We start from the raw sequence: 20,653 nt of genomic DNA on the forward strand, positions 1-20,653 counted from the left end.
GAATTTATATGTGGACAACATAACTCCAGGAGCTGTTTATGGTTCTTTATGATATTTAGTGTATGGGTAGGGTTTACAGAAAGAAAGGTCAAGTTCGATAATAGGCCTTCTAGCTGGTACCTAAGGTACTGCATCGGAGCTTCAAAATTTTGGAGCATATTTTCTGAAAGTGCTATGGTCATGATTTTTGTGTGGTAGATAGCTCATGCCACATGAATTAAGTTGTTAAGTTTGGGCCCCCTAGCATCTTGTTTGGAACTGTAGTGGCCGTTTTTGTTTTGACCTTCCGACATGAATAACTTGAGAAGGAGTCGACAGATCGTCGTGAAGTTTGGTATGTAGAGAGCTCAGATGGTGTTTTACACAATCAATGACTAATTATGCAAATCAGGAGCTAATCTGCATGATTATTAAGGATAGTTTGTAAATCCACTACATTATATAATGGGGCGTGTGACAGTATTCCCGAAACAGATCAACAAAGGGCCTTGCCTAAAAGTACAAATAAACAGATGGGGCACATAAATGAACGGATGGGGCAGTCTGCACTCCAAGCGGATGTGTGGGTCCGGTTGGTTTTTATCGTGTTAAGTTTAGGCATTTTTTGTCCATCACACGGTTGGAGACATAACGAAAAGGGGACAAAATAGAAAGCCTGACAAAAACACCAAAAACATGTCAAAAACCAGCCGGGCCCACTCCCGTGCCTAGAGAGCACACTGCACCAAAACTGCACCACTGCTAGGTATTACCTAGCACCGTATGGAAAGGTCACATATACTATGTATTGCAAAATGTGTATGATATGGAATAAAGATTTCTTCTATTCATATATATTGACTGTATTATTTAATTATAACTTTCAATTTTTTGATGACCATTATATCAGCACACTATACACATATACTAGTCCTGTACCACCAAATAATTTTATTGGATGAGTCCAATTAATTTGGACTCATCCCCCCCCCCCCCATCATAACTTTCAAACGGTATGGTGTATGATCAAGTTTGCAGGGGGTGATAAGCATGTAAATATTTATGACTTTCCACAATAAGCCTTGATTATTTGGCGAAGATAATGTGTTCGTAGAACTCTAGTTTATGATATTTTTAGTCGTGTTTTCACAGTTCATGGGGGAGGTATTGTTTTTGTCTGCAGCTGCCTATTTGTCTGTGTTTTTGTGGTTATATAATTTCCATATACTAGGTTCATATAACGTCGTAGTGTGGGAGTTGTGTGTTGGCCTGTCGATGTTTGGTTCTTGGATTTTAGTGATGAGCATTAATGAGATTGGCGGGAAAATTAAGATGTAGAAACCCCATATAAACAGCCAGGATTCTGTCTAGAGTGCAAAGTCGATTAATGAGACAAGCTAACTAAAACATTGTTATCATTCTTGTAGAATATTCAATTTGATAAATTGCATTAACTCTAGTAAAACACATGACATACTAATTGATACGGGAAAATTCATACTTTTGTATCTGATTCATCATCTTTTGTATCAGCCATTTAGAAATTACATTTATCAACTGCAACATGCAACTCAATGTCTAAAATTTAAAGTTTCCTTCGAATGCAAAACAGAAAATGTAGAATCTCACCTGATACATCCCTTGACAGAGTTCCTCTGCCGTTGATCCATGCATGAAAGCCAACATGGTATTGATATCCGTCATAACGAATTCTCACCTACAATCGACGTGACAAGAATCTTTTAAAGTTTAAAACAGAAGAGCATGCATAGAGTACATATTCTATATGAGTTTCATCACATTTTGATTTTGCAGGTCTAAAGAAAATGACCTTTCCAGATCACTCTATGACAAACCTTCACATGATGTCACCACAGGAAAACTTTTTTATTCGTATGCTACAAAATACTTTTGCGGCGGTTTCAAGCTAAATAAGCGATAGCCAATGTTCAATCAGATCATCATAATTCTGATTTTTTGCTTGTGCGATAAAAAAATCATATTTGATATCACATACGGTGTCGCTCTGTTAGCCCCCCCCCTCTCATAACGTCCAGACAATATGGTGTATGGTCATCAAATTTGCAGGGAGTAATGAACAAGTAAAGTTCTATAATTCCTGTAATTTTGGTATCGTAATGACGTTATATAACATAATCATGACGTCATTGATGTGATTTAATTGGCTAACACCGTTTAAATAGGAAATTCCCGTAATACCTAAAGGTATTTAAAGTTATTTTATTAAAAGAAATGGTTTCTTATCGACATCAAACTTCTGTCGTTAATGGTAAACGTGTTGATGTCACATGCATTTAGCTATCCCTTCGGATCCGTCATTTTGGATAGGCAATCTTGCAATTTTTGAAAATATTTTTTTAACATTCATGGAACAACACCTAAAACATGTTTTTTTTTTTTTTACCAATGGGGTAAACTTCACATTCGCGAAATAGACACTTTAGATTAAATTAGCTAAGAAAATGGAGGTAAATCGTAAACTTGTTGTAAGGCAAATCCTAGAGAAGGCTAGGGAAAGATAGGTCAACCCCCACTTCCACTTTATTGTAAAGGAGCGGGTATTATAATTCATCATAGACCCAATTTGTTGAACAAAGTTTGTTTTGTCGAATTTACAATAAGTTAAAACCTGAACGCGGGATGAACATTATAGCGATCGAGTTGTTCATTTCCCGGAGGACCCATCCAACAATGCTACAAATGTAGCATTGGAATTCAATGTTACAAAAGTACCAACATCTCCGTATTCCAAAACGGGACAGTCTTCAAACGTTTTTGTGTGCCTTCCTTTTGTGTGATATATATAGTCACTCGAATGATTTCGTTAAGCTTATCCCGTGTAGCGTTAGCGAGAAATTGTGCCCGAAGTTGGCTATGCAAGTACTTAAGATGCGGGTCAGTATTGGATACATGGATTTAGAAAATCGACTATTGTCGACAAGACAGATGAGATGATTTAGCCAAAAGTCTAATTTGTATACCAAATAACATAATCAGTTAATTATACACGCCTCTAGCTCTGAAGTGGAATACCCCTTTAACCTTCAAACACCCGACCTGCTTTTTTGCGACTAAAAAAAATGAATGAACGCGGTCAAAAATGACCCCAAATGCTTTGTACTGTAAAATCTCCCTTTTCCCTTTTTTTCGCTGAATATTATCCATACATTGCATCATCAATGTAAGAGGAATGTTTTGGTATGTACAGTTATAATCATTTCCCATTCATTAACATAATTCATGCAAAAAAATCAGAAGGACCACGTTTTGAACTATCCCTATTTAGCCCAGGAGGGGACTTTTTAGGCCCACGCCAAATTTCATGTTGCATAACTCCTGAACGACTTACGCTACAGCCACCAAACTTGGCGACGTTTCATAAGATGTCCTTATCAAATATTTCAAATTAATGAAATAAGTTCATCGTTTTTCGTGTTGCCGTGGCAACGGGTTTTTGAGAAACATATTTTACAAAATCTGCTAATTTCAATTTAAACAATGACGTTTCGAGGCTTTGTTGGTACACCACATTCATTATTTTACATTGTTATAATCTTATGTAATCCAATGTAACTTTAATGATTTAACATTGATATTTTATTCTGATTTAATGACGTTATCGGTCAAAATCCAAGATGGCAGATAGAATCACATAAAATTACGTCCTAATGACGTCATATTACGTCATGATGACACAAAATTTGTTATGGTAATAGTAATTGACATTTGCATCATCCTCTGAAAATTTGGAGGTCATACAATAATAAGTTCAGGAGTTACAGAGGGCAGGTCTAAAAAAAAACAGCATATAACAAAAATGACCCCAGTGCAACCACTCCAGACTTTCCTCTTTAATGTCAACAGTATTGTCCCAATCTCCCTAGAAAAGTCACGGAATGATTTTTTCCCCGATCAAACATGTTAAATTGGCACATAAAGATCCACGCCTGGGGTCAAAAATGACCCCGTTCGGGTGTTTAAGGGTTAAGGCCGCTTTTGCCCTGTACATGCCTGGAGGAAAGCCAAGTGGAAAATTATGCAAGCTATAGCAGTAGATGGGAAATTAAAAACATCATCTAAGAACTGTACAGACACGCTCAAAGTACAATACCAATAAACCACATTAGATCACAAACTGTTTTCAAGTAGGCGTGGGAGCCAGACATGAATTTCTCATGCCCTCTGTTATCTTTAACATATGTCTAGAGTTTGTGATGAATTAGCTGAAAAGCCTTTATCCTACCTCCCATCATGATAACCTATCCACGGAGGAAATATATGCAGATGTCACCTTGCTAATTGTGGCAATATTCCGGAAACTTCAGCTCTCAATGCCCGCGATCTTAAAGTCGCATGCAAAAGATAGGGCCTGAAAGTAAACGCTGCAAAAGTTACCACAGGTGCTATTGAAAAGTTCACAACAGAGGGTACAAAAGTTTAGAAGGTGCCTGAATTTGTTTTTCTTGGAAGTATTGTCCCTGGGTACCACAAATTTAATCAAGAGGAGGATAGCACTCGCAGCGTCAGCATTTGGTAGACTAAGAAAAGCAGTTTAAAACCACAATGACATAGTAAATGTCTCAAAATGCGCATCTTCCAGGCACTTATTTTCCCAATTACCAAATATACATGTGAAACCTGGACTATAAAGAAACCAGATGCACTTCTTCTACCAGCATTTGAAATGAGTTGCTAAAGAGCGTTACTACGCATCTCACGTTACTCTCCATGATGGCATACTAAATGACAAATCAGAGATAAGTTTTGGTTGGGGCCATCAATCGTTAAAGCCATCCTGTCATGGAGGCTGAGATGGCTTGACCACGTTATAAAAGGGAACCCCACAAGCTTTGGTCCACAAATTCTAGAGCCAGGATTCGGTGTCGAAAGAAGTTTATTTGGGGCCTCAAAGATTCTGGTCATCAAAGATAACTCTTAAACTGCAGCTGATAGATGTCCAGATGCACTGCGTTTGAGATCATGGCATTTACATTAAAATAAGGATGCTTGTAGTCCGCATCTTTTTACTTCAGTTATCCCCTTCCAAATGTCTAGAACACGAGATATCAGACCCGAAAGTTACGCTGCAGTTATGTAACCGTAGCAAGCCACTAGGGGGCCCAAAATCTAATCATTTACAGGTCTCATCAAGTCCTACCTACATACCAGATATCAAGACAATCCATCTAGGCCCTCTCGAGTTATGCTGTTCATCCCAACACAATCATACATACAAACGCTGCCCAAAACTTCTTAGCGAAGGTAATAAACGTATTGTGGGAGTTAAAGAAGGCCACATAGAAAATTCATAGCAAGTAGCATTTTTTTCCACCAATATGCTACTACTACACACTAATTTGGAAAAATTCGATACCTTCTCTAAATGTATCGATTGGAATATTACCTTGCAAAAAACGGCGATGGTAAACTACTTACCCAATCAACTTTCCATTCTGGAAACGAGAACCACCCTCCACCATGGTTATACAACCACACGCTCTTCAAAACACCATTCAAGTCGTTACAAGTAAATAAGTCCGTGCTGAAATGGATTGGGTGAAATGTCAATATGGCAGGGATATTTTCTGTGATCAAGCCTTTAGCATACTATGGGCTAAACAGTTCTACATTTTCAAGTTCATGTTTATTCAGTAAAGAAAAAGTTTTTCGGTGAGAGTCCATCCAAAATTCAAGGCTGTAACAATGAAGTTTGAAAATCAAGATTATCAGCGTTTCACTCACACACACATTCGTATATAGGCTATATACAATGTTCATAAAGACAGACAATGCGATCGGGATCTCTTCCGATAAAACCGGCGTTGCTGTTATTAGATCGCAATATCTTCCATAACATACTTACATATCTACGTTGTTTTGAATGGCGAAATGATGATTAGCAATGCTATGATTCATTATCAGCAAGCACTCACCAGCGCAGCCTATCTCTTAGCTACAGCAACCATGGTAATATAATGATTTCTCTGTACTCACTCGCCATATTCGCACCGACCACCCCCGCAATTGAGAATACAGGAGATACTCGTTGACGTCCCATCTAAGTGTACGACGTCCAGGGTTAAGTCAATTCGTGCGTCCGTGCCAGCCCCAGCGTCACCGCCTGTTTTAACTTCGACAGTTGTTTCTAAAATTAGAATAACACAAGTTATTCGACCTTAGATTGGACAGAGATCTCAGTGAGCTCCAGAACCTAACTATAGCAAAACGTTCCGCAAACCCAAATGGCATGTTCATTCTTTGAACGACCGAAAACGGAAATGTTAGCAAATCTTCTAGGGATCTTTAAGAGACCTCCTAGCTACGGAGCGTTCATTGTGCGATCCTAGGCGATCGCTGAGCGCTGATTTGTAGCAATCGTTGGGGAGAGTTACATGTAAATGAAGTGTATTTATTCAATTACCATAATCTATTCAATTTCCATTATTTAGTTTAATTGTAAAAAAATATCAGTGTCGCAAAGGATTAGAGTCAAAAAACTAAATTCGCAAAAACTTATAAAAACTAGAAAATGTTTCAATGAAACTTCGGCGGTCATCGTTGGATCGCCATCTTCGCCGACAGCGCTGTTTGAATGTTGGAGCCTGTTCAAAATAGTCGCTGAGCTGAGGTGATGGCAACCATGGTACCGGTGATAATTGAGCTGTCCCTAAGAGATTACGGAGCGACCATTGTGACTATTGAGCGGTCCCTGAGAGATTTCGGAGCAAACATGGTGATCACGTATTGATCCTTGAGAGATCACGGAGCGACTACGGCGATCATTGGGCGATTCCTTCAGAGATCATGGATCGACCATGGCGATCATTGAGCGTTCCCGGAGAGATCACGGAGCGACCATGGCGATCACTTTGCAATCCCTGAGATCACGGAGCGACAATAGAGATCATTAAGCAATCCCTGAAAGATCACGGAGCGACCACGACGATCATTGGGCGATTCCTCAGAGATCACGGAGCGACCTTGGTGATCCTGGAGCACTCAGATCAATATACTGTCGCAACGCGTTCGGCGCCTTAGCGTAACGGCGGTATAAGTTAAACAGTCTATACGGCAGACAGTAAAAGCATATGGTCAGTATACATGAAATGACATATTATTGCGCTCTTACCTTTTTCCTTTGTCTTACTTCTTAAAATTCTTAACACAGTTTTGCCTTTGCAATCCTAATGGCATTATGAGTCGTGTTTTGTCATTCAACATAATTCAAAGCCAACTTAAATGAGTATATCAACGATATCAATGCTTACCACCACATGTGGTTCCGAGTGCCAGACAAATGCCAAAGGCTGTCCCGAATACCTACAAGAAGACATTCGAATGTATCGTATTGATATCCATATTATTACACCATATTGCAACACCACTAGCATAGGTAGATGTTAGTCGTGCAGTAATTAAAGATTTTACAGAAATAGATATAATTCATCATTGAATATCACGTGTTAACGAACAATATGATTAACTTGGCCAATACAGAATTAAAGGAAACAAAATAGATTCACAGAACAGTCAGTTGTGTAAATCAACAAAACGTGCCCCAAGGACAGGGTTCCCATAACATTTGCTGTGATTAACACGTGCTCATGGTATTGATCCCAATATAACTTTATTGCTCTATTGTCAAAATGATGAATGTTGCTTAACAATTATCTGGAGCTATTCAGTTCTTTCTGGTATAATCAGTTCTATGCACCTTAATTGGAGTGACAGTCTTTGTCGTCAACATTAATTTGAACCAGTCTAGTAGATTGAAAAAAAAAACTTACCTTCCAAAGCGCGTGAGTCGACGGCATGATTATCAGGATTCCAGATGCGCAGAATATCAGAGAGGATCAGGCCGGAACCAGAGTGTCTTCTTGTCTTGCATCACATGAAATCATAACTGTTTAACCAAAAATGATTACCTCGATAACGAGCTCAATGTTCGCTATTTGGTTCAAATGGAACTTAGTAGATGATTACATGTAAAGCAAAACATTTTGTTATAATATAGATTTCTATATGTCATAGACATGAAAATACGCTTATTTAAAAACAAATGCGTTTATTCGAGTCTCAATGTATGTAGATTTACCTAAAGGTTGTGGACGTTGTAATTTTCCCAATCCAAGTATTTGTGCCAACCTTACTCTACAGTTAGCTTGACCTGCTTGAAGATTAAGTCGAATAAAGTTATGTTTCAATTGAAAACACGCTAGCTGTCAGCTGTCAAAAAAGAAACAGCAGTAGAGTAAAAACCTTTATTTTCCTTGGATGGCCCTGTCGGCCTGTAAAATGTATACATAATTGTACAGCAGTTAATTAACATTCGCCAGACACTGAGCACAAAAAAACTGGGTCAACTTTCTTCCAAACAGGTAAATGGAGATACTGATGATAAAAAAACTCAGAGCTTTATTGACTATCAATTCCACAGGTTTATATGAAATAGATTCATGACTGTTGAAAGCACCTGTACCATATATATAATATATGCAAGTCTGTCTCTCAAAACTGGTTACATCCGTAAGTAATGGAAGCTAGCTAAGATGGGGTAAGGATGACTCAAATAATAGACCAATTTGTACCACACAACCTGCTATTGTCATAGGGGGTATTTTACTCAAAAACTGTATATCACCGCGCACGTCTGTAAAAATTACGACCAGTTTAAACGACCTACCCCAATGTCTCGAGAAGCAGGTGATTTACGACTGGTAAGTACAAAATAAGCCATTTTTTAATCATTTTACGCAAGTGAGGAAGGGAATAGCCACCGACATCGTAAAGAAATATACGGTGGTGGGGCGTAATGGTAGGGAGTTCTGCCCAGAACTAAGCGGTTCCTGGTTCGAATCCCCCTGACGCCACCGATGTTGTGCCCTTGGGAAAGGGAATTTAGACGACTTTCCTCACTCCACCCAGGTTTAAAAATGGGTATATTGTTCTGAGGACGTGGCACTGTGAATATAAGTTATGAAAACTTGAGTGCAGTGCCACGTCGTCCTTGTCCAAAAGCGAAGTAAAAAAAAAGAAATATATTCGGAAATGTTTGACGGCATATGTTCTGGTGTCGGGCCGCTCGGCAGAAGTGAGTCAGACAAAAGAAGTTTCACTATGTCATTTTTATCAAGACTAATTTCACGAATTGTGCAATACTGAGTAACAGCCGAATTTAACGACGCTCGTATACATATGAGCCTGTCCTAACAATACGTTCCACTTTGAAATTCTGTACAAATAATCCCAAAAAAGGAGTCCAAATCTCACCTCTATGACGGAAAGTCCATGAAAATTCAGCTTGACAGGATAACCCAGATCCTAAATTGTCTACAAGCCCCTTTCTACTATCTACCATTCAGCTCTTTAAACGTTAAATGCCCGTAAACAGAGGAAAACTGACCTGTGACCTCCGGCCGCCTCCAAGAATCACACCACTTGGAACTACTTCTTCCCAGTGGTCACCCTAGCCTACTAAAACAAAACTTGTGTAGGCATTAAATCAGTGAGTACAAAGCCATACCTATCACATCCAGCTCAAGACTAACAAAAATTCACCGAATTTTCCCAAGAAAATAGCTTATAATATTATATACCCGGTAACATATTCCATCAGGCACCCTACATGCATGCGCTAATGAAAATATCTACCCACATGCCGTCAAAAGTTACAATGGTCCTGGCTACACCCCTATCTCATATGCGTCAAATACACAACAAAATATCCATGTGGTTCTAGAAAAAACTGCAAAGGGCCAAATCTTGAATTACTTTGCTATCGCAGCTATCGCCAAAAACGTGACCATAGCATGTCCAGAACACAAGATACTAAACCCGGAAGTTCTACTTCAGTACCTAAGGAAGCTGCCCGGAAACCGAAAATCTTTCCAGTATTTCTTAGAAATTACCACCACAAAATTTATTATGTGAATCTATCTAGCCGTTCTTGAGTTATCTTGGTGACTAACAGGCGCCAACTCTCTCACACACACACACACACACACACACACACACACACACACACACACACACACACAAGCACGCACACACAGACATTCACAGACACACACACACACACACACACACACACAGACACAAACACACGCCGGCACACACACACTTACAGATACACAAGCAGACACATACACAGATAAACAAAGACACAAAGACACACACACACACACACACACACACACACACACACACACACACACACACACACACACACACACACTAACGCTTCCTAAAATAAAACATCCATGACAACGCTGGTTAAAATTGTCAGAAAGAAATAATGTCACGGCCTAAGGATACCCGGTGGAATTTTAAGACTGTACGTTTGATATATACAAGGTTTTAACAAGAGCACAAAAATATGTTTGAAACACCATTACATTTCAAAATCGACATAATCAACCCTTTTTTTAAAGCTAGCAATGGCCAACTAAACACGCCGTATATGTAGCAGCTATATATAATACCAGAAGCCTAAAAAGGGTGACAACAATATGATTAGACTTGGGGAGCTTGGCACTCAGTGAACCAGCCTCAACCAGTCTTTAACAACTGTTTAAGACTTTTTATATTCATTCTCTACATGCAAAACTTTCTCACCTTGCTAATAGAGCAGAAAGCTGTAATATGCGTACATGAAGAAAAGGAATCACGAAGAAACGTGCAGGGTGCTTCAAGGAAACGACCTCGCTTGCCTTTCTCTGCGCCTTTACTGCTTGTTTGACGTCTTTACCGCCACCCAAACTTTGTATCAGGTTTCAAGGTCTCGGTCATTTCTCCTAGGGGTGGTGGTCCTCAAAAAGTTACTAGAACGTGTTTAGAACCATTAGCGTTTAAAAATGTCTGCCATTGAAAAGTCATCAGAACCTGTATGGACGTCACCTCGAAATTCTTAATTTACCTGTCTCATAGTATACACACGGCGTTATAGCTGATTCCTTAAAAGCCCTTCGCCCTCAGACACAAACACTCTAAAGCACTTCTGTTGGTAAGCATCAATACATCCAATCACATCTCCCACTGAACAACTTAACGTACTGGCCCAGGTTGGCCCCGAAGCAAACAACATATTAGTTCCTTGCCTCTGTTCACGTGAAACATCTCCCAATTTTTTACAGATTTTTTTACTGACTTTGCCAAATGGTAAACTTACCGTGAAAAGCAAGGCAGGCTCTTATGACATCTTTGCCTGACCATTCCGCAGTCGTTAAGCGCTCGCTGCGACCATTCGGTGGCCCCCTGGGTGCTTATACCCCTCGCGTGACAAAGTTATTATCTCTACATTCCATACATATAGTTAGAGGCGTTCAGGGTGTCGAGTATCTTTTTTAAGGTTGTCTCAACATTGTAACTTTTGTGCTTCGGTCACACATTGCCAATGGATATCGTAATGCCATTGGAATGCAGCATGTCTAGGTATTTACATAAAAACATTCAGCCTTTCTTATATTCAACTTCTCTTCCTTTTTGTCATTGTTTTTGTGTGTGTTTTGTTCACTTGGTAGAAGCCACTTGAACTATGATGGCGAGGCTGTCCAATCCGCATGTAACGTAGACCGTAGGTCGTGTTTTGTGTATCCTGATTGACTTGCTAAACTCGAGGACGTGGCCATAGGGTGTTATCTGATCTGATGAGAATTCAGTCAACACCATTATTCTTTGCCAACCTGCCATTGGCATCGCCTCACCGTGCAACTATGCGCTACCCCACTCGTGACCTTTGGTGCGACTTGACCCGAGCAGCCGCCCCCCACATGTGTTTACGTTTCGGCTTCTTCGTAAAGGGAATGTATCATTAACTGGTCTGAACTGTCTAGAAAGTGCATAAGTGCTAAAGTGCTTGTTGACGACTGTCAGTTTAGTATGTCTTGCCAATGCATGGCCTTTTCTTCACAAGCCTGTATTCCATCACTTTGGAGCTCAGGAAATGCAATGCACGGTTTTAGATAAGTTCCAGGTCATTCAGAATTGCATATGAAGATCAATATGTGCTAAACATTAAAAAATACATCTTTATTATATTTAGCCAATTCATTCTCCAATCATCATATATTTCCCAAATTAGAGCACTATTCTTAAACGATTTGGAAACAGTATTGAACAGACCCCACTTTCGCTTGATCTACACCTTTGAGCAACCAAATGTTGTCCAGATCGCTCATGATCACCGATCGCCAAACCCATCCGAAAAAGGTATTCCATTTGGAATTCCCAGGGTGACATTGGTCATTGGGGGATCAAAATTCAAGTGCCAGCAAATTCAAGATAGACGTATACGTATACAATCGGCCAATAGGGCAAACATCCCCATAGATATTTTGCCCTAGAATGAAATATGGTACATATCTAACACCTTTAATAGATGATATTCAGTCATCTTGCCAACCCTGAAAACTACAATTTTGTAGCAGATAAGTCGGTACATTACCTGGCTTTTCAAGAAAGCGGTCTCTTAGCCTGGCATTGGCCTGTCGCGAGGATTGTTTTGAATTGACTTTTCATAGAATGAAACGACATGTAGCAAACTGAAAATGTAGTTAAATTAACAGTTACCTTGCATATATGTACGCAACAAAAGGCATATTCAAGATAGCAGTTTCTCAAAGGCTCTGGCTTTTCTATGATATAACTAAAGTACTATTTCGCAATTTGCAGATGTATGACAGTTATACCATAGAATACAACAGACAGATTTGCCAAAGCCCAAAATGCTTCCTCCCTCAAAGCTCAAGCCCATAGCCAATCCATATCAAAAGAAAAAATATTTCCCTAGGGAATGAATTCTTGAGTCAAATAAGACTCTCTCATAGGTGGGGATTTTTTAAAATACTTAAAACCGCGTGCTGTACTCCTAGGGCGTTGCCAAAAATGTCTTCCTGTATCACAGTATTGTAAACAAAATCTAACACGCTGCCTACGTGTGCACACAGGCTGAATGTCTCGCTTCTTGCGGGGAGAAACATTGTTGTTCTTTTTCCGCGATGTTTTGCAAGGTTATTATGGAGTAGCAAACAGCTAGCATGTCTGCTAAGATTTTCTCTCGCGTTGTCGGGTTGGCTTTTTTCTTCGGATTAGCTTCGGCGAACCTTGTGAGACTTTCACCGAGAACCGAGTATGTGTACGACTACACTTCTCAGTCGAGGTTGGGAAATGTCGCTCTGTTGGTCACCAAAGCGAAGGTATGGTCATTTGTGATTGTTTTCTTTCAGCATCGAAGATATCGACAGATATCAGGCTCAAAATAAGATATACACATGCATATGCAAGTTACTGCAGATAAAATTGGAACTAAAGGCCCCCTCTCATTGGGCTGCGGTACTGTGGCGGTAAAGGACCCTCTCATTGGGCTGCGGTACTGTGGCGGTAACGTGCGGTAGCTTGGAAATGGCTACCGCCGCAGTGCCGTGCACAGACCTCAGCTTACCGTCATAGTGACGTCTCAGTGCCGTACCAGTGCCGGTCCACACCGCCGGCGTGCCGGTTGAAATGGCGATTTTTTTCAAAATTTGAAAAAAAACGCAAGTGGCAAAGTGCCGCGCGCTCGCCGGGAGCTTACCGGGAGCTCACCGCGCGCGCTATTGTGTAAAAGTGATATGTCAGTTTCAAGGTCATACGTATATTCTATAACATGTTACCTTTGTTGCACCAAGTGTCATAATGAAAATCCTTTTATCACTTGAAATCGATTTTTGATTCATTTTTTAGAATAATTTTGCATTGTATTTTAATCCATTGACAGCAATGTTATTTCTGATTAATTGAAAGCACTACCATCAAACTGCAATCGGTCCATTTCCCTAGCCATTGATCCGTTAAAGAGTTTGGTTAAACCTATTTCACTGCATTGTAGTGAGGTTGAGGATTGTAGCTGTAGATCCTCTGATATTTTCATTGGGATATTGCTTAATCCCACTGAAAATTAGATATCTGCATTGTACATTTATTCCAGTACGGAAGTTGATAGACTAGTCGCTCAGGAAAGGAATCAGACCCCTCGTCTACATGCACTCGCCCTGCTCTTGTGCCATTCAAGAAATACAGTGATAAACTGAACTTGATATACCAGTCAGGCACTGTATCGCAAATTTTACTCAATGTTTCGCCGTAAGGGGTGAATTAGAAGAATTCCTATTGATCGTTGACAGTCAAACATAGTTGATTAGATACTCTCGCTAAGATTAAGTAATTTGCCTACTAACAGGATTATTTAAAAAAACATACGACACTTCATCATTCGAAGAAGAAAATGACTGGGCTACTCACGTTCAGGACATATTATGTAGACATGTTTGGCTTAGCCCCGCAGTTAACGTTAATACCAACCGTTTTGGATATACATTTAAAGAAAGTGTGAAACTCACGTTTCTCCCTGGCTGGAGGGAACCACTTCGAAACATTGGTAAACTCCACACATTTTATAAAATAAAATAAAAAACACTTTAGTAGGGAAGACTATATCACATCAAATCATAATAAACCAATAAGCATAACTACGCTGAGAATCAGCGCATGTTGTCTAGAAGTTGGAAAGGATCGACACCACAACACACCAGGCACTCACAGATTGTGTCCCACATGTAATGAAAATATTGAAGATTTATAATGGCCATGGCCTGTCCCAATTTTGGCAAAGAGACAGATGCGCTATGACAAAGTATTTCTACTAAGACAAACTTCAGCCTATCTGGTACACAGAACGATATGTCCCATATATTGTTGTCATGTCCAACTCCTATTCCACCTACATAGGTCAATTTCATTATACTTCATTCTAACAGCGAGGGAAAAAATAATCCATACATGGCTTTATTGTAATTCATACACTGTTATCGATAATGTTTTGTACTTATAATTGTAGGATAGGTTAGCATTGCAGTATTGTTGATTTAGTGCCATATATTGTACCATATACGATTGTCGAACAATAAAGTTCATTCAATAGCTTGCTCATCTGGGCTTCAAACGCAAATGCGCCGCACGTCAGTGAGAGTGCAAATGAAAATTGGTGAAAGAAACGCGACGGTGCCGTGAAAATCTGCCGTGGCAGTGCAACCGCAGTGCCGGAGCCCAATGAGAGGGGGCCTTAAGTAGGTATTGATGTTTACCTGCAGCTAACATTTACTGTCCATGTACTGGGTATGTAAAAGCCTGTGGAAAAGCCTGTGGATTGTGTTCGCTACTAATCACTACTACCTGAACAGTACAAGAGAATTTGAATTTATCATAGGTACTAGCCACCATTTTGGAAATGATATCACAGACAGGCTTGATTTTATTCGAGTTGGGAATGGGGTAGGGGCGTGGTGTTGGTGGTGGTTGTACGCTGGGTGGGGGTAATAGCAGTAGAGCACTGAAGGCGCTCATAGTTTAATGGCGTCCTAGGGTTGACAGGCTGAATTTCCATACATATTTATCATCGAAAACAATCTAATCATCGAGAAGTAAACGTTACGCTTTTTGTGTATCCATTTATAGCGTAGTGCCAAAAGTGTATAGTACTAGGTTCAAAAAACAATGAAAGGATAGTATACAGTCTTTACAGGGGGTCACTGTATGTGATTATTCATCTATATCTCTATTACGATTCCTTTTGAAAACTCGCGATGACAACGCTTCTAACCCGTTGACATAGACGTATTACAGAGTCATTTTAAAATATATACACATGAATGTCTAAAGGGTGCATGCCCCGCAGATTAATTGTACCGCAGATGTAGAGCTCTTTACATCTACCATTAAAAACGTTGTGATCTTTTGGTACCCAGGTATCCTTTAGAGTTATGAGTGTTTAGGTTTCATAGATCATACATGGCAGATTTAGCTGGGAGTCAGTGCACAAAACTTAATCAAGGCACTCTTACGTTACCAAAATGGACAATAATTTCCGTCATACTCAATAAGCAAGCAATGGACAACTAAGAAATGGTACAATATTCAAGCAGGGGGAGTGGCGGTGCGTACAATGGAGGGCCAGGAAGAAAAGATGTTTGCCTATGGCAATGACCTGTAAAACATTTCGTGGTTTTCTTCAAATCCTAACACGACGTGTAGAATTAAATGTGTAAAACATGCTGCTTCGAACGACTCAGAAAACCACTCATATTCCGTGGTAAGCAGTTAGAGGCACAAAATCACCAATTTCTCACAAATTTAGGAATTGAAATGAATGTGCTGCGTTAGTTTTCCTCTTTAATAACCTTCGCCTAGAAGATTATGTAATTGGTAGCGTTTGTGTGTATGTATGTGTGTGTACATGTGTGTGTAGAAGACCAGAATAACTATAGCAGGCCTGGATGGATTGTCTTAACATTTAGTACGTGGGTAGGTCTTGAAGAGACCCGGAAATGATTTGATTTTGGACCCTCTAGCGGCTTGTTACGGTACTGCAGCGGAACTTCCTGCTTTGTCGTGTTCTGGACATGCTATGGTCCTGATTTTTAAGTGGTAGATAGCTTTTCGGAGAGTAAGTGGTATAGGTTTTGGCCCCCTAGCGGCTTTGGAACTGCAGGAGCAGGTTTTGCTTCAGATTTTGAAAGGAAATTACTCAAGAAGGGCTTGATGGATGGTCTTGATTTTTGTAGATAGCTTGAGTGATGATTTAGATAATTAGATACATATTATGCGATTCGGTACCTAATTTGCATAATTAATGAGGAAAGTCTAGTCATCCACCGAATTTCATGAGAGGACTCTCAAACATGTGACATACGTAACTGAGGAAGAGAGAAATATCAATAGATATCAAATGAAGACCGCATTTACATAATTAATTAGAACTCAAGATGGGGTTGACGAATCATCATAATTTTTGGTATGTAGATAGATTAAGTGATTCTTTGTAGGATTAGACAACAATTATGCAAATCAGATTCTCATTTGCATAATTAATGAGACATTTTCAAAAAAACGCTGTGTTCCATGATATGACTATTCTAATATGTGACATTTGTAACTGAGGAAGAGAAGAATGTTGATTGATAGAAAATATGTAAATGAAGACCTTACTTGCATAATTAATGTGAAACTACTATAATTCCATAATGGTAAATGATGGAAATTTCATACCTGGAACATTTTGAAGTTATGTGAATGTGAACATCGTTAAAATTAACTATACTAATAAGAACATCATTTGCATAATTGATGATAAATGTTAGCATAACCTTCTTTGTTAGGCTCATACTTTGGACAACTTAGGTGGAGACGATGATCGACTGGTATGGTTTAAAATTGATGAGAAGCACTCATAATACGTCAGTCATAAAGGTTAAAATCATTTGGCGAAGGTATGAGATTGTGGAACTCTACTCTCTTTCTATTCTTGATATGATAGAATATATATGTTCTGATGTATAAATATCGTCAACGACTCGCTCAGACGTCTGTAATTTCTAAAAACCGGGCATAGCCAAAAGTACAGCAATTCTTCGAGGATAAATCGTAGTTAGCTTGTTATGATATAAGATGCGTAAAATTCTGGCGATACAGAAGTCGCCAAAACCGCCTTTTGTAATTTAGTAGAAACATCGTCGGCCGCTATCTCTTTTGATTTTGGCTTCATTTTTAAACTGACAATAGAAAACATCTGCCGCATCGATCAGCAAAAGATAGTAAAATTCAAGTTATTAGAAATCATCATCATCATCGCGTTTCAATGCTCGCACTGAGGCTGGCCGCCATTGACTTCGACTGTTTTTGTTGGATGCTGTCCACTGAGTCACGTCCCAACTGCAGCCCATCTCAGCAAGGACACGCTCAGTTGTCCTTTTCCAAGTTTTCCTTGTTTGCTTCCCTTCCTTCTTCCTGTTGGACACTAGGTTAGTGCCACCCTGGGGAGTATTAGTCAAGGCATTCGCACAACATGACCCAGCAAACGCAGTCTTGCTCTTTGCACGAGCTTGGAAAGTTTAGTTTGTACGGTTCCTGGTTATTTCATTGCTAATGTGTTGTTGCCATCTAATCTTAAGTTCGCACGTAGCCATCATCTCTGGTCCGTAGCATCCAACCTGTTTCCTGGTTACAAGTCTATTGCTTAGTTTTAGAACCATACATAACTGTAAAGACTACACAGGCATTGTACAAGCGGATTTTTGTGACAAGACTTATGTGTTTGTCTTTCAAAATCCTTGTTAGGTTTGTAAATGCAGAACCTAGCCCATTTCTGTTTCAGAATTCAATACTGATGTTGTGCTGTACTACCCAACTAAGTACATTGCGATACCACTTCCATATATTTCCCATTCAGCCTTATGGCCAAAGGCCTTGTTGACCGTGATCACTTTGGTTTCCTTTTTGCTAATACATAGCCAAACTGAAGAACCTGTGATAGATTGGCTGACTGTTTTCATTACACGTTTGATCTTAACTCGCTAAGCAATGCTATGTCATCTACGAAGCCTCATTCTTCTAGCTGATCATCTAGCACGGTTTTCATCAGCCAATAAATCACGAGGCCAAACAGTAGTGGTGACCCTTACCTCACCTCGGTGACAACACTGAACCATGACGAGATGTCTCCGCTGTCAAACATAATTACACATTCACACCGGCGTTCTACACCTTTTTGATGACCATGAGTTTCTCTGGAAGTCCATATACCAATATTGTGTCAAACTCATACGGTCTATGCACACTGTCAAGCACCTTTTGAAATCCACAAAATTAATGGTAAGTTGTTTGCCCCTAGCTGCATACTTCGCCAGGATCTGCCTAAGGACAAAAATGTGGCCGGTACAGGCTTAGGACCGGTTACTCGAAATAAAGCTGTTATAATATGTTTACCGAGAATTGCACTACCGAAAAGGGCTTTTCTTATTTTTTCTTGTAATTGTACAAAGTCAAAGAACATTTTTTTCTTTCTTTTAGCAATTTTAATCATTCTGTATACAAGTGTCCCTGTTTTGAAAATTGTAAGAAATCTATATTTTTCTTATGCTAAGAATTATTTTCTTGTAGCTGATGGACCAATACTTCTCGAATATTGTTCTTCCAGTCAGAATTTATTTCTTACATTTGCATGCTTAAGACTGAATTTTTTACACCTAGAATGAAATGCTTGATTAGGGTTCTTGTACCAGGAATATATTTCTGTCCTCAAGACTGAATTTCTTACATATAGATTAGTTTCTTGCATTAAGATGGATATCCTTGAAACAAGAAAATCATTCTGTCCTGAAGACTGAATTTTTTTACATATAGAAATAGTTTCTTATACTAAGATGGATGATGCTGTAACAATATTTTTTTTTGTCCTCAAGACTGCATTTCTGACACTATATGAGTTAATTGTACTAAGATGGCTGATCCTGTGACAAGAATATCTTTCTGTCCTCAAGGTTGAATTTCTCACATCTAGAATTGGTTCCTTCAAGGAGGTCTATTTCAACCTCCTTGGTTCCTTGTACTAAGATGGAGGCTCTTGCACTAGGAATATCTTTCTGTTCTCCAGACTGAATTCCTAATTAGACCAAGAAAAAAATTCATAAACTGAGATGGAGGTTCTTTTACAAGGAATACCAATTATCAAAGGTACTGGAATGTAATAATGTGTTAATCATATTTATTATTATCAAGATTATCACAATTTTTTTTTGGTTTTTCGTTCTATTGCTCATTTTTATACCAAAGATTGCAAATATCAACCTGTTTGAAATCATACATCATATCGTTATCCTTTCCCTGAAACAGATGATACTACATTGTACATGCATGTGAATAACAAATCGTCAGCTACTGCAATAGCTGGCAGTGTCATTCCTAACATTGATGACATGTAATTGTTGAAAGCTTTTCCAAAGCTTTTCCAAACTTGAGATGGGAGCATCCTCTTCGGTTCAACAGGTCTCCAGGCCTAGAACAACGAAAAGTATAACGAACTAGAAAGGGCAACATTTGCAAAGTTTTGTTTGGTCATATGAGGAAAATAGCGAATGATCTCCCAAAGATACCCCCAAAATCGTATTTTGAAGTGCTGTATGCCGACAGTGCGAATGGGGTTCTTTGAATATTCGTTCAAATTACCCCCATAGCAAATTTCAGGTCATTTGGATGTAATTCCAGAGCACAGGAGCCCCAAAGGTACGTTTTTGGTCTGAAAATGGCGAAAATACTCATTAAAATCATTTTAAAGGCATTTATCAAACAAATGAAAAAAGCCTGGGGGAATGTGCTAACTCTGCCTGTATACCACACTTCAGCCCATTTGGCCCAGGGACGACCAAGATGAATCGCTTTGAAGATTTGACAGGAGAAGGAGAAGAAAGAAACATGACCAAAGACAATATGTATCGCCCATACTTATAGTATGAGCGATACATAAAGATTGTCAATTCCCAATATCACCCTCGTCCCCCTGTAAAATGATACATTTTGAAAGTGACTGCACAAAAATCTCGCTTTTACCATTATTTAGAAACTTACTTCAAAATATTTCAAAAGTATCTCAAATAATTACAATAAATATTTGTAAATTATGACAATAACCACAATCTCGGTGACTTGGAATGGACTATAGCGTGAATACATTGGCCAAAAATCGGTCACTTTCTGATGTGTCAAGATGAATACAAGAACTGGGAACTAGGCTCGAGTGGAAAACTAGAGACCCAATATCAAATTGTCAATCTATGCATTCATGATT

The 20,653-nt window shown here is 39.2% G+C and overlaps 2 protein-coding genes and 1 long non-coding RNA gene across 4 annotated transcripts in view; 1 reads left to right on the forward strand and 2 right to left on the reverse strand.

Moving 5' to 3' along the window:
• LOC136429568 (uncharacterized) overlaps window positions 1–6,001 on the reverse strand; it is a 53,408-nt gene extending 47,407 nt beyond the window's left edge. The window contains exons 1-3 of the mRNA XM_066419401.1: window positions 5,991–6,001; window positions 5,437–5,542; window positions 1,609–1,696 (exon numbers count right to left, since the gene is read on the reverse strand). Of these exons, the coding sequence (XP_066275498.1) occupies window positions 1,609–1,696; window positions 5,437–5,542; window positions 5,991–6,001 (205 nt within the window). The remainder of the gene's footprint in view (window positions 1–1,608; window positions 1,697–5,436; window positions 5,543–5,990) is intronic.
• Window positions 6,002–7,130: 1,129 nt separating this feature from the next.
• LOC136429360 (uncharacterized) lies at window positions 7,131–12,033 on the reverse strand. Of its 2 annotated transcripts, none has more exons than XR_010754752.1 (4): window positions 11,168–12,033; window positions 9,404–9,474; window positions 7,788–7,903; window positions 7,131–7,320 (listed from the first exon to the last, which is right to left on the reverse strand). It is a non-coding gene; the product is annotated as an uncharacterized lncRNA (long non-coding RNA). The 2 variants fall into 2 exon arrangements; XR_010754751.1 differs by having other exon boundaries at window positions 9,404–9,471; window positions 11,168–12,030.
• A 723-nt stretch (window positions 12,034–12,756) lies between these two features.
• Window positions 12,757–20,653, forward strand: part of LOC136431489 (uncharacterized) — a 48,939-nt gene continuing 41,042 nt past the window's right edge. The window contains exon 1 of the mRNA XM_066422880.1: window positions 12,757–13,193. Coding sequence (XP_066278977.1) covers window positions 13,035–13,193 — 159 coding nt within the window. The 5' untranslated portion in view covers window positions 12,757–13,034. The remainder of the gene's footprint in view (window positions 13,194–20,653) is intronic.

This window comes from Branchiostoma lanceolatum, chromosome 3, assembly GCF_035083965.1.
Source record: "Branchiostoma lanceolatum isolate klBraLanc5 chromosome 3, klBraLanc5.hap2, whole genome shotgun sequence".
In the NCBI taxonomy this organism is placed as follows: domain Eukaryota; kingdom Metazoa; phylum Chordata; class Leptocardii; order Amphioxiformes; family Branchiostomatidae; genus Branchiostoma; species Branchiostoma lanceolatum.